This window comes from Budorcas taxicolor, chromosome 6 (genome assembly GCF_023091745.1).
Source record: "Budorcas taxicolor isolate Tak-1 chromosome 6, Takin1.1, whole genome shotgun sequence".
Lineage (NCBI taxonomy): Eukaryota > Metazoa > Chordata > Mammalia > Artiodactyla > Bovidae > Budorcas > Budorcas taxicolor.
The window spans coordinates 45,320,004-45,334,524 of NC_068915.1; the positions used below are offsets into that span (position 1 = coordinate 45,320,004).

Consider the following 14,521-nt stretch of genomic DNA (forward strand, 5'->3'; position numbering starts at 1 on the left):
ACAGGGATCATAGTTTCATTGAGTTAGACAAGGCTGTGGTGCATGTGATCAATTTGATTAGTTTTCTGTGATTGTGGTTTTCAGTCTGTCTGCCCTCTGATAGAGAAGGATAAGAGGCTTATGGAAGCTTCCTGATGGGATAGACTGACTGAGGGGGAAACTGGGTCTTATTCTGATGGGCAGGGCCATGCTCAATAAATCTTTAATTCAATTTTCTGTTGATGGGTGGAGCTCTGTATATATATAGTATATATTACATACTATAGATACTGACTGTTTCATCTACAACCATTCATGTGTTTACTGCAGTTACATAATAAGTCTTGAAATTGGGTAAACTAATGTCTCCTACTTCCTTATTTTTCAAAATTGTTTAGCCTATTGTAGTTTTCTCACCTATCCTTATGAATTTCAGAATAATATTGTCCAAATCTACAAACATCTGACAAAGATATACTGTAAATATGGGTGTAAGTGACATTTTTACTAAGTTGAGTCTTCAGCTATTTTTATCAGTCATGGCTGGTGGTGGTGGTTATGCTGCCTTTTGGATTTTTAACCAGACCGAATCTTTGCTGCACTGCTAAGAGTCATCTGTGGTCATAACCTTCACAGAGTGTAAGGGGAAACTCATTCAGTCGTGTCTGACTCTTTGCGACCTCATGGACTATACAGTCTGTGGAATTCTCAAGGCCAGGATACTGGAGTGGGTAGCCTTTCCCTTCTCCAGGGGATTTTTGCAATCCAGGGATAGAAGCCAAGTCTCCCCCATTTCAGGCGATTCTTTACCAGCTGAGCCTCAGGGGAAGCCCAAGAGTCATCTCATCTCCTGGCTATATTCTTACGCAAGGAGGGTACTCACGGATCCTAAGGTACTAAGGCTGAGGCAGAAAATAGGTGCGCTTACTGCACAGGGTCCAACAAGTTGCCTGTCAACCCATCCCGTCTCCCACTCACTCCCAGGAGAGGGACTCTTAGCCTCCAGCTAGCAAGGGACAGGGTTTAGGGGCATGACCTCCGCTCCAGCGGCCGAAGTTCCTCCTAGCAGCGTGGGGGCGCTCTAAACTGGCTGCAGGTCCAAGCGGCGCTCTTTCTCAGCCTCGTTGGTCCGGACTGAGGCTTTCGGGACGGCGGTGGGAAGATGGCGACCTCCAGGGACCAGCTTGGAACCGTGGAGGCAGAGGGGAGCTCGGGTCGCCGGGGATACTCGGGAGTCGAGGTGGTGCTTTCTTCTGATCCCGCTACCCCCGCCCCGCTGTGCCCTCACGGTGGGTCCGCGTCTGGGCTCAGCCTGGCTGTCTGGTGCCAGGGGGCGTGGTTAGCCTGAGGGTGCCTGGGGCATTTAGGGCTCCCGAATTTTTATCTGCCTCTCTCTCCCACTGAGTATGGGTCTAGAAGACGCTCCTTCCTCGGGAAGTTGTGCTTTTCCACTTATTTAAGAAACCTTCAAAGAAGCCTTCCTGTTGTGATTTTGGCTCCATCGCGGTTACATCTTTTTTGAAGGGACGAGGCAGAGGCTAGGCACAAAGGATGTATGTTATTGAGTAATTCCCATTGCGAAGTACTTTGATATTTCATTTGTTGACTTGCTTTATTTTTAGTTAAAAAAATGTTAGGGAGGCGCGAAATCATGAATTCTTGCTTAGAAACCAGACCCAGTTTTTCTCTAACTCGTGGAGAGAGAGTGTGTCCAAATCTAAATGCTAAGAGTTTCACTGAAAAGGTAACTGAGCAGAGGTAACAAAGTGCTCAGTTGTTCGAACTCTGTTGTTGTGTCAGGACCTAAACGGTTCACCATGTGGACTGCAACTGTACTGACACTAGCGTTTTCTTTCTGGAGAGACTGGTTTTCGAAATATATTTCCTAAGTAGTCAGTGCCTGAATGTTGTGACTTTCGGTTAAAAAAAAATTATCGAAGTATTGCATTTAATTATGACAACCTATGCATAAAACTAAAACATTTTGTTTGAGGTCGGTGAAAACCAGAAACTGGATATTGATGACTGACATGTTTTTTCTTATTATGGAACTAGGACCTACTCTTCTGTTTGTAAAAGTGAACCAAGGGAAAGAAGAAACACGGAGGTTTTATGCCTGTTCAGCTTGTAGAGATAGAAAAGATTGTAATTTTTTTCAATGGGAAGATGAAAAGGTATATCAGCTTTCTGGATATATTTATTTATTTATTTCTGATGTGTGTGACATTTTGTTGAGAATGTATGAGATAAACCTCTTAAGAGATGAAGATACCATGTTTTATGGTCCAGAGATTGGAGTTTATATTTACTTTGAACTTACTTTGACTACTGATGTCTTAAACTACTGTCTCAAAGAATGAATTTCCTTTAAAACTTTGTGAGGTATTAATACTGAGTTTGCAAATATAGATTTCTTCCTGAAGAATGCAGGTCATGATCATTCCAGGAAATACTTTAGAAAAACCCTTTTTGGGAAGCGTTTGCATCAAACATCCTTTCTTCAGCTACTGGATGGCTGACGAAGGCACTTAGAGCTACATTTATGAGCTTGGTATCCTCTTGGCTTAGTGCCAGTTCAAGTTCCTGAAAGTTTTGACTAGAAACCTTTCAGCTTTGTTAGGTTTATTGGGAAACAGTCTGTGTGCCACTCTTTTGTAGACCTTACAGATCACCGTGTCTGAATTAATCTCTCAGTGATTCAATACATTGTTTACTGTTTCAAACTGCTCTAGAGTTTCCCCAGCTTAATGTCTTTTGTTTTCCCCCGAAATGAATGCTTGTTTACAGCTTTGAGCTGCCTGAGTTTCTGGCTTCTTGGTGTTCGAATATGATACCACTTTTTCTAGGATGTTAGCCAGTTTGATGATTTACTAAGTGGATTTTGTACTATCTTTCAGTTGTCAGGAGCCAGACTTGCTGCCCGGGAAGCCCATAACCAAAGCTGTCAGCCTCCTTTATCCCGATCTCAGTGTGTGGAAAGGTACTGATGGGGTGTCACTTTTAATTTATTATCCCATTGTTGATTTTTTTCTCTGTGCCTTTAAGTTTACTTTAAGTAATTAGTGTATTTTTGTTGTGGTAAAATGTATATTTAACATTTACCAATTCAGTTCAGTCCAGTCGCTCAGTCGTGTCCAACTCTTTGCGACCCCGTGAACCACAGCACACCAGGCCTCCCTGTCTATCACCAACTCCCTGAGTACACCCAAATCCATGTCCATTGAGTTGGTGATGCCATTCAACCATCTCATCCTCTGTCGTCCCCTTCTCCTCCTGCCCTCAATCCCTCCCAGCATCAAGATCTTTTCAGATGAGTCAGCTCTTCGCATGAGGTGGCCAAAGTATTGGAGTTTCAGCTTCAACATCAGTCCTTCCAATGAACACCCAGGACTGATCTCCTTTAGAATGGACTGGTTGGATCTCCTTGCAGTCCAAGGGACTCTCAAGAGTCTTCTCCAACACCACAGTTCAAAAGCATCAATTCTTTGGCCCTCAGCTTTCTTTAGTCCAACTCTCAAATCCATACATGATCACTGGAAAAACCATAGCCTTGACTAGACTGACCTTTGTTGGCAAAGTAATGTCTCTGCTTTTTAATATGCTGTTTAGGACTTCACTTTTCACTTTGATGCATTGGAGGAGGAAATGGCAACCCACTCCAGGGTTCTTGCCTGGAGAATCCCAGGGACAGGGGAACCTGGTGGGCTGTTGTCTGTGGGGTCGCACAGAGTCAGACATGATTGAAGCGACTTAGCAGTAGCAGCAGTAGCAGCAGCAGCAGATTGGTCATAACTTTCCTTCCAAGGAGTAAGCGTCTTTTAACTTCATGGCTGCAGTCACCATCTGCAGTGATTTTGGAGCCCAGAAAAATAAAGTCAGCCACTGTTTCCACTGTTTCCCCATCTATTTACCATGAAGTGATGGGTTACCGGATGCTATGATCTTTGTATTCTGAAAGTTGGCTTTAAGCCAGCTTTTTCACTCTCCTCTTTCACTTTCATCAAGAGGCTCTTTAATTCTTCTTCACTTTCTGCCATAAGGGTGGTGTCATCTGCATATCTGAGGTTATTGATATTTCTTCCGGCAGTCTTGATTCTAGCTTGTGCTTCCTCTAGCCCAGCGTTTCTCAAGATGTACCCTGTATATAAGTTAAATAAGCAGGGTGACAGTGTACAGGCTTGATGTACTCCTTTTCCTATTTGGGACCAGTCTGTTGTTCCATGTCCAGTTCTATCTGTTGCTTCCTGACCTGCATATAGATTTCTCAAGGGGCAGGTCAGGTGGTCTGGTATTCCCATCTCTTGAAGAACTTTCCACAGTTTGTTGTGATCCACACAGTCAAAGGCTTTGGCGTAGTCAATAAAGCAGAAATAGATGTTTTTCTAGAACTCTCTTGCTTTTTCCATGATCCAGCGGACGTTGGCAATTTGATCTCTGGTTCCTCTGCCTTTTCTAAAACCAGCTTGAACATCTGGAAGTTCACAGTTCACGTATTGCTGAAGCCTGGCTTGGAGTATTTCAAGCATTACTTTACTAGCGTATGAGATGAGTGCAATTGTGTGGTAGTTTGAGCATTCTTTGGCATTGCCTTTCTGATCACATGGACCACAGCCTTGTCTAGCTCAATGAAACTGAGCCATGCCCTGTGGGGCCACCCAAGACGGGTGAGTCATGGTGGAGAGGTCTGACAGAATGTGGTCCACTGGAGAAGGGAATGGCAAACCACTTCAGTATTCTTGCCTCGAGAACCCCATGAACAGTGTGAAAAGGCAAAAAGATAGGATACTGAAAGATGAACTCCCCAGGTCAGTAGGTGCCCAGTATGCTACTGGAGATCAGTGGAGAAAAACTGCAGAAAGAATGAAGGGATGGAGCCAAAGCAATATCAACACCCAGTTGTGAATGGGACTGGTGATGGAAGCAAGGTCCGATCCTGTAAAGAGTAACATTGCACAGGAACCTGGAATGTTAGGTCCATGAATCAGTGCAGATTGGAAGTGATCAAACAGGAGATGACAAAAGTGAACGTCGATATTCTAGGAATCAGCAAACTAAAATGGACTGGAATGGGTGAATTTAACTCAGATGACCATTATATCTACTGCTGTGGGCAGGAATCCTTTAGAAGAAATGGAGTAGCCATCATAGTCAACAAAAGAGTCTAAAATGCAGAACTTGGATGCAATCTCAAAAATGACAGAATAAAGTGGCGATAATTATATTAACAGTGTTGTGCAACCATCACCACTACGTTTCATCACCCCAAATTCTGTCACTGTTAAGTAATAACTCTCCATTGCACTTTCCTCTAGTCTGCGATAACCTCTAATCTACTTTTGTCTCTATGAATTTGACCATTCTAGGTACTTCAGATAACAGGAATCATCTGTATTTGTCTTGTTGTGTCTGGCTTATTTCACTTAGAGTAGTGTTTTCAAGGCTTATCCATGTTGTAGCATGTATCAAAACTTCATCCTTTTTATGGCTGAATGACATTCATTTGTATATGTGTACCACATCTTGTCTATCCATCAGTGGACACCCAGATGGTTCCACCTTTGGGCCGTTGTATGTAATAGTCAACACATGTTGGTGTATAAATAGTTTGAGTCCCTGTTTTCATTTCTTTGTGTACATCCCTAGGAGTAGAATTACTGGATCATCATGGCATCCGGTCCTATCACTTCATGGGAAATAGATGGGGAAACAGTGGAAACAGTGTCAGACTTTATGTTTTTGGGCTCCAAAATCACTGCAGATGGTGACTGCAGCCATGAAATTAAAAGACGCTTACTCCTTGGAAGAAAAGTTATGACCAACCTAGATAGCATATTCAAAAGCAGAGACATTACTTTGCCGACTAAGGTCCGTCTAGTCAAGGCTATGGTTTTTCCAGTGGTTATGTATGGATGTGAGAGTTGGACTGTGAAGAAGGCTGAGCACCAGAGAATTGATGCTTTTGAACTGTGGTGTTGGAGAAGACTCTTGAGAGTCCCTTGGACTGCAAGGAGATCCAACCAGTCCATTCTAGAGGAGATCAGCCCTGGGTGTTCTTTGGAAGGAATGATGCAAAAGCTGAAACTCCAGTACTTTGGCCATGTCATGTGAAGAGTTGACTCATTGGAAAAGACTTTGATGCTGGGAGGGATTGGGGGCAGGAGGAGAAGGGGACGACAGAGGATGAGATGGCTGGATGGCATCACTGACTCGATGGACATGAGTCTGAGTGAACTCCAGGAGTTGGTGATGGACAGGGAGGCCTGGCGTGCTGCGATTCATGGGGTCGCAAAGAGTTGGACATGACTAAGTGACTGAACTGAATTGAACTGATGATAATACTGTTTAGTTTTTTGAGAAATTGCCAACCCATTTTCTACAGTAGCTTCCCCGTTTTATATCCCCCCCCCCCAGCAATGTAGGAGGGTTCCAATTTCTGCATGTCTTTGCTAACATGTATTATTATTATTTTTTGCTAGGATAGCCATCCTAGCAGTTGTGTTTTTGATTTTTTGTTTCCTTCTGTATTGATTTTTGTTTCCTTCTGTATTAATTTTTGTTTCCTTCTGTGTTAATGGTGTTGACCATCTTTTCACATGCATTTTGGCCATTTATATATCTTCTTGGAGAAATGTCTATTCATGTCCTTTGCCTACTTTAACAAGGTCATTACTGTTTTTGTAGTTGAGCTGCAGGAGTTCTTTATATGTTCTAGGTGTGTGTGTGTGCATGCACTCAGTCGCGTCTGACTCTTTGTGACCCCAAGGACTGTAGCTCACCAAGCTCCTCTGTCCATGGGATTCTCAGGCAAGAATATTGGAGTGGGTTGCCATATATTACTCCAGGGGATCTTCGAAACCAGGGATTGAACCTGAATCCCTTGTGTCTCTTGCTTTGGCAGTGGGATTCTTTACCACAAGAGTGTATCAAAGGGTCTCATCTTTCAATTTTTGTTGTTGTTGTTGCGTGTGCTTTTGTTATCATAGCTAAGAATCATTGCCAAATCCAGTTTCATGATACTGTAATCTTCTTTATTGAAATAGTATTAATAAAAGAACTAAATTTTTTTTAAAAACTATATCATCTGTCTTTAAAAATCTGCATTTTTAAAATGTTTTATTGGGTTAACTGGAATTGAGTCACAGGTTTAATTTGTTGGTAAACTTGTGAAGAAAATTCATCCCTTTCCTTTGTGGTAGGCATCGTGCTCTATGTGCTGGGGGAAGCTTCTTTCAAAGCCTCTAGTCTGGGTTGCTGATGCCAAACAGGTTTTCACTCTCGTGACAGCTCTTTCTGGTTACCTGGGTTACTGTGTTGAGAAGGATTCTGAAGTCTTGTCTAGGTTAAGTGGAAAGGATACTGGGATCTGTTAAAAATGTCTTCCTGAGCTTTTAAAGTCCTTTGATGGAGGTGACTTTTTTTAAGATAACTTGATTGCCCCTTAACTACAGTACTTAGTGATATCTACTTAATTTATGGGAATTAACTTGATATCTTCTTAATTTATGGGAATTAAATCAACAATGAAAAATGTTGAAAGGCGAATTGATGAAAATTGGGTACCACTGAGCCAGGCATCATGTGAGGTGTTTTCCATGTGAAGTGAAGTGAAAGTCACTCAGTTGTGTCCAACTCTTTGTGACCCCAAGAACTGTAGCCCACCAGGCTCCTCTGTCCATGGGATTCTCCAGGCAAGAATACTGAAGTGGGTTGCTGTTTCCTGCTCCATGAGATACTATTTAATCCTGCCAAGGTGGTTTAGATGAAACTTGTGGCTTGGAGAAGTTAAGTTAACCTCATCAACTTCATACTACTAGAATGACTGAGCAGTGACTCAAACTTATGCCTCTCTGATTCTGAAGTAGTATTTTTAAGCATATAGTTCAGTTCAGTTCAGTCGCTCAGTCATGTCCTACTCTTTGCAACCCCATGAATCACAGCACACCAGGCCTCCCTGTCCATCACCAACTCCCGGAGTTTACCCAAACTCATGTCCATCGAGTCAGTGATGCCATCCAGCCATCTCATCCTCGGTTGTCCTCTTCTCCTCCTGCCCCCAATCCCTCCCAGCATCAGGGTCTTTTCCAATGAATCAACTCTTCACATGAGGTGGCCAGAGTATTGGAGTTTCAGCTTTAGCATCAGTCCTTCCAATGAACACCCAGGACTGATCTCCTTAGGATGGACTGATTGGATCTCCTTGCAGTTCAAGGGACTCTCAAGAGTCTTCTCCAACACCACAGTTCAAAAGCATCAATTCTTCGGCACTCAAAGCAGATAGTAATTAATATATGATGTGTAGTAATTTAATTTAAGGAGATTTAAGGATATAAAAGTTATATAGAGATATATTATTATGAGGTTATCATAATGAGAGAGAATAAATGCAGAAAGTAGAAAGTAGGTTTTTCCCTTTGAAGCCATCACTTTGGTCATTTTCTAGTACTTTCCCCCTGGCCTCTTTCCTGTGCAAAGGGGTTGTGGTCATAATGTGTACTTACTTTTGTACTCTACCATTTCACTTTTAGCTAATAAGCATGTATTTCATGTTATTGCATAAAAATACTGGTGATTCAGTTAAACTCCGTAAGAAAATTTACATGATCTTCTTTCCTTACATAATAAGATTTTAGCCTGGAGCTAAACCACTGTGCAAATCTTTGTACTGCCAGAGTATGGCTTTTGATACTGAAGAATTTTTGAAATACATATTTCATGATAATTAGAAATAAAAACACTGGCTAGAATATGAAAATATTAAAATTTTTTCAAAAGGATATTTCCTGGGGGCTGTAATTTCATCTGTTCTAGTAATGATAATTGAGAGCTTGTCTTAAATCATCTGTGATCCAAAACCTCAGATTTTGTTCCCCGGGCCTCTGTCCATTTATCTATCCTTCCATCCATCCAATCATTTATTCATTCTTTGTTGAGGACTCAAAAAAAAACTTAAAATGCTAGTAATAATGGAGTTGAGATATATTTAAAAATAATACACTGCAAAGAAGATGTACTATGTTGCCATTATTCTTAGAAAAACTGGGTACTGTGGAAGGTCAGAAGCTTTACAGATTACTTGTGCCTTCACTAACTGATTCAGTTTAAGGGTATGGTATTTAAATAGATTTTGGAGGATTGGTAAAAGTTTATACTTTTTGAAGTATAGTGTCATTGATTTTACTGCATCACTTTATGGCTCATGCTCTTATTTATGCTTTCGTATTTGCTTGCTTCAGAGTGAAAAGTTTGAAATTAATCATTCTTCAAAATTAAAAATGTTGCCTTTCTCAAACCAAAGCTTATTAAATTACCTGTTCTATGCTATTAATTGCTTATTCTTTTAGTGTGTCTTCAGTTTGAGACTAGAAAATTCTTCTTGTGTGTAATGGACCTAAGGATGACATACTATTACTTGAGATTATAATTGTTTTCTAATTTAATTTTATACAACTCATTTGTGTTATCTTATTAAGTAACTATATTTGAAAGTGTTAAAATGCATTAAACATTATACCTATTTTATAAAGCAAACTTTCCATCTGTTACGGTGACATAGCATTAGCTTTTCATTGATTTAGTTTTGAAATTGTTAAAAAAGAACAATTGTAGTTATTGAGATAAATAGACTTTTGTTACTTGGTTTTTGTTATGGAACTGGCAGTGCTGCACAGACTTCTAAGTTCTACAATATAGGATTTGATAATCATTTTCCTAATTTTACTCTTTGAACCATGCTTTATATTTCATATGTGTTCAGCTGACTGGTTTACATTTTGTGCCTGAAACTTGACTTTCCTTGCAGTTTTTAGCTGCCTGTTATGTATTCTATTATGTAGTATGTTGGCATCTTTATCATGATCCCTGAAGTCTTAGAGAAGATTTATTTTAATGCTAAAATCAGCATTAATTTATGTGCATCCAGATAGTTTTGTTTAGTTGATAATTCATTTGGTTATATTTTTTTCAGAGCTCATTTAAACTCAGATTTTCAAGGTCTGCTATTAGGGAAATGCCATAAACATAATTTGTCTCCTCTTGGAAAGACGAATGGAACATCAAATGGAGATCAATAAAAGTGACATTCAGAATGCTAGCCTGCAGTTTGTGAGTCATGCTGAGCCGTGCAGCAGAATGAATTTCTTCTTGCCCCCGGGTGTGTGTAGTAAGTACAGATGAGGAGGGAGCGCTGAGTAATCCTTTGCTCTGGAGAGTCTCTTGTTCTTCCTACCAAGCTTAAAAAAAACTCTTGTGTCTGAATGTTACATAAAGCCATGAATGATGATGTAATTCTGAATAGAAATATGCCTAAGATCTCAGTTGATCTTGTCAAGAGAAGGTTACTAAACTAGCAATAAAAACTTTCTGAAGGATAGCTTTGACCAGACACAAAATATGTAAGTGGAGGTTCATTTAACATTGTTCTTTTTCTTTTCTTAAAAATAATTAAACTTAGTGGCTTAAGATAATTCCATGTAGTTAGTGAACTGCCACACTAGCCCCTGGCTTTGAACTTTCATCTCTTCCTGGTGATTTGCACTTTGTCCTGCCTTCAGTTGGCTTCAATGGGTGTGTGATAGGCAGTCCTTTTGCCTGTTTTTAAGTAGCAGAAGCTGACATAGCATTATCTCTTTGGGGAGCTTCCTTTCTCCTTTTTCCTGTAAAGCCTTTGATTGTTTTTGTCTTTCATTCAATGATGAGTGTTTACTTCTCTGATATCAAAAGTGTGCTTCGGTTTCCAGGGCTTCTTCAGGCGGTGCTAGCAGTAAAGAACCCGCCTGCCAATGCAGGAGTTGTAAGAGATGTGGGTCTGACCCCTGGGTTGAGAAGATCTCCTGGAGAAGGGCATGGCAACCCACTCTAGTATTAACGGCTGGAGAATCCCGTGGACAGAGGAGCCTAGCAGGCTACAGTCCATAGGGTCGCAGAGAGTCAGACACGACTGAAGCGACTTACGTGCTTCCGCTCTGCTGCTCTGGTTTGGTCCTTGACTGCAGGCACAATAACTGTGTGTGTCGGGACTGAGTCATAGGATGATGGCAGTGACGCTCCACCTACAGTCTGGCTGATGGCAGTTTTAAATCATGTCTCAATATCCTCGATGCTAAAATATGAAAATGTATGCATCTTCTGCTAAGTCGCTTCAGTAGATGTGATGAAATAGGTTGATTGGATTTTGCTTTTGTGATCCAGTCTTCTAATGGGTGGGTTTATTTAGCCCGTTTTAATGGTAGGTACGATAGATACGCTTGGTCCTGGTTTTGTTGTATGCTATCTATTGCTTCTTTTTATTCTCTTTCACTCTATGGCCTATGTTTGCTTTTTTTAATGTGCGTTTCTTCTGTATTATTGTTTTCATGGTTGCCTTTGTGGTTTTTTAAACCAGATTTAATTTTTTTTTATATTGCCTTCATCTAAAAATGAGAAATGGTGACTTTATATATTTCTTCTTCTGTCTTTCCTTCTCTATAGTTACTATCTGATTTCAGTTGATTATTTCTTTTTAGGGTAAACCTCATACCTTTGATTGTTGCTTATAGCACTTTTACTTGATTTTTCAGTTTTAAATTATATCTTTTGGCCTATGGCTCTAAAACATGAGAAAATCAGTATACTTCTACTAACTCCCACTTTCTCTTCCCCTTCCTCTGCTGGTTTTATTTGGATTTTTATTGTTTCCATTTTATACTCTGATACTCATATTTTTTTCTCATTTTAGTCTGTGGTCAAATGGATTTAGTGCTGACTGACAGTCTACTGTTGTTTCATTTGGCTGAAATTTATCCTCCAGCAGTTTTAATTCTCTCATAAAAAAACCTTTGATTAATTAAAAAATAATTGACATCAAAATATCCATGTGGCTGTTGTGTGATTCTATTTATATTAAAACATGTATTAATCATAATAACTTCTTTACTGTACAACTTTTGTTTTCCAACTAGTTAATAACAGTTTTGGGCTTATTTGTTTTGTATGACTATCTGTTTAATTATTTATGTGCTTCAGAAATGATTCAATTGCAAACTCTCTGCCTGTTGTCTGAACTCTCTCAAAACATTCAGATGTAGCATAATCTCTCAGCTTCACCTTCTTGAAGAAATCTGAACTGCTCCTGACTGGAAAAGTTGCCCTTTCTCCTTGACATCCAGCTGTCCAGCAGTTTCTGCATGAAATAACCAGATTACATAACTGTATAACCTCTATCCTTCCAAGTCCAAAAATATTTAATGCCTTTATTCTTTGTTGTTGTGGGTTTTTTTACAATTAGAAATTTAATCTCTATTTTTTCTTTTACACACATATATATTTTAATTAAAGTATACTTGATTTACAATGTGTTAATTTCTGGTGTACAGTAAAGTGATTTGGTTTTATATGTTGTTGATCAGTTGCTAAGTTGTGTCCAACTCTTTGTGACCCCATGGACTAAAGCACGCCCAACTCCCCTGTCCTGCACCATCACCTGGAGTTTGCTCAGATTCATGTCCATTGACTTGGTAATGTCATCCAACCATCTCATCCTCTACTGCCTTCTTCTCCTTCCCCCTCAGTCTTTCCCAGCATCAGGGGTTTTTTCAGCGAGTTTCGGCTCTTCACATCAGGTTGCCACAGAATCGGAGCTTCAGCTTCAGCATCAGTCCTTCCAATGAATATTTAGGGTTAATTTCCTTTAGGATTGACTGATTTGATCTCCTTGCGATCCAAGGACTCTCAAGAGGCTTCTGCAGAACTGCAGTTCAAAAGCATCTATTCTTCAGCGCTCAGCCTTCTTTATGGTCCAACTCTCACATCCATACATGACTACTGGAGAAACAAACCGTAACTTTGGCTGTATAGACCTTTGTCAGCAAAGTAATGTCTCTGCTTTTTAATACACTGTTTAGGTTGGTCATAGCTTTCCTTCCAAGGAGCAAGCATCTTTTAATTTCATGGCTGCAGTCACTGTCTGCAGTGACTTTGGAGCCTAAGAAAATAAACTCTATCACTGTTTTCATTTTTTCCCCATCTGTTTGTCATGAAGTGATGGGACCAGCTGCCATGATCTTCATTTTTTGAATGTTGAGTTTTAAGCCAGCTTTTTCACTCTCCTCTTTTACCCTCAGTAAGAGGCTCTTTAGTTCCTCTTCACTTTCTGCCATTAGAGTTTTATATATATATATATATATATATATATATATATGTTTTTCAGATTTGTCTCCATTATAGTTTATTACAAGATACTGAATATAGTTTGCTATGCTATATAGTAGAGCCTTGTTGCTTCTTTTTTATGTATAGCAGTGTACATTTACTAATCATAAACTCCTAATTTATCTCTCCCTACCCTCCTTTCCCCTGAGGTAACCATAAGCTTTTTTCTATGTTTGTGTCACTCCTTTGTTCTTGAATGGCATTGTATTTAAATATAAAATTATTCGGGTGTGTATTTTCCTTGGGATTTTGCAGGATTGCTTCATGTCCTCCAGAGCAGTGCTTCTTAATGATCTGTGTTAAAGGGTCAGTGTTTCGTTTGTTTGCTTGATTTATATTTTTATTCATAGTTCACGGGGATTGGATTCTTCTATAATATAATAAAAATATAATTAGAAAATAAGATGAAAAAGAAGACCTACAAAATGCAAGCCCACATTTTTTATTATTAGACTGAACAGACATAAAGTACTCTGCCTAAATGGTATCAAAGTTTCTAAACACGTACTCTGAATGTCTGTCTTTGTCTGGTCAGGAACTAGAAGCGCATGTTGGCCAGCTCCAGTGCCTGGCCTCTTTGCAGAGCGCTGTTCTAGAGTTAAGTAAGTACTGTAGATGTCTGGGGCCAGTTTGATTTGTTGTCATTCAGCAGTTGACTTGATCTTTTCTCTTTGTGCTTTGAAATCTTGTATTTCTGTAAATATCTTTATGCTGATACTTCATTGATAGGATTCTAGGTTGGGAATATATTTTCTTCAGAATTTGGAAGGCAGTGTTCCAGCTTCTTTTGTCTTCCTTATAGCTGTTGAGAAGTTCAGGTTCAACAAGTTCATGTTCAGCAAGTTCATTCCTGATCTCTTCTGTGTGACCTGTGACTTTTTTGATCCCTCCATCAATTTTTTAGAATCTTTATTCTTAGAGATGTGATATGTCATGAGGGTCTATCTTGATGTGAGTCTGTTTTGTTTTATTTTGCTGGGTGTTAGGTAAATCCTTGCAAACTGGAAACTCATTTTCTTGAAGTCTGAGAAATTTCCCTATATGTCCCCAATGTCAAAGAATGAAAAATCGAGTGTTACATGATTTTACGGCTGAGTAAAACCCAGTTCTTAGTGATCTTCTGGAGTTGTCTTTTTTTTTTGTTTTGAGTTTCACTCTTGCCTTTCCTTTAAAGTGCTTTTTAACACCTTTGACTGAGGAAAATTTCAAGCATACACAAGAGAAGAGAGAGCAGTGTAAAGAGCCTCCTTTATTCTTTGCAGTATAAAAAGCCTGCCCTCACACCTTGCTTCGTCAGTCATCAATATGAGGCTAATTTTGTTCCACCTGTACCCTCTACCCTCACCTTCAACCTGGA

General features: G+C 39.8%; 1 protein-coding gene across 1 annotated transcript in view; it reads left to right on the forward strand.

Annotated features, from left to right (window-relative positions):
• The first annotated feature begins 1,141 nt into the window (after window positions 1-1,141).
• ZCCHC4 (zinc finger CCHC-type containing 4) overlaps window positions 1,142-14,521 on the forward strand; it is a 58,547-nt gene continuing 45,167 nt past the window's right edge. Inside the window, exons 1-3 of the mRNA XM_052642150.1 lie at window positions 1,142-1,268; window positions 2,035-2,153; window positions 2,877-2,959. Coding sequence (XP_052498110.1) covers window positions 1,142-1,268; window positions 2,035-2,153; window positions 2,877-2,959 — 329 coding nt within the window. The remainder of the gene's footprint in view (window positions 1,269-2,034; window positions 2,154-2,876; window positions 2,960-14,521) is intronic.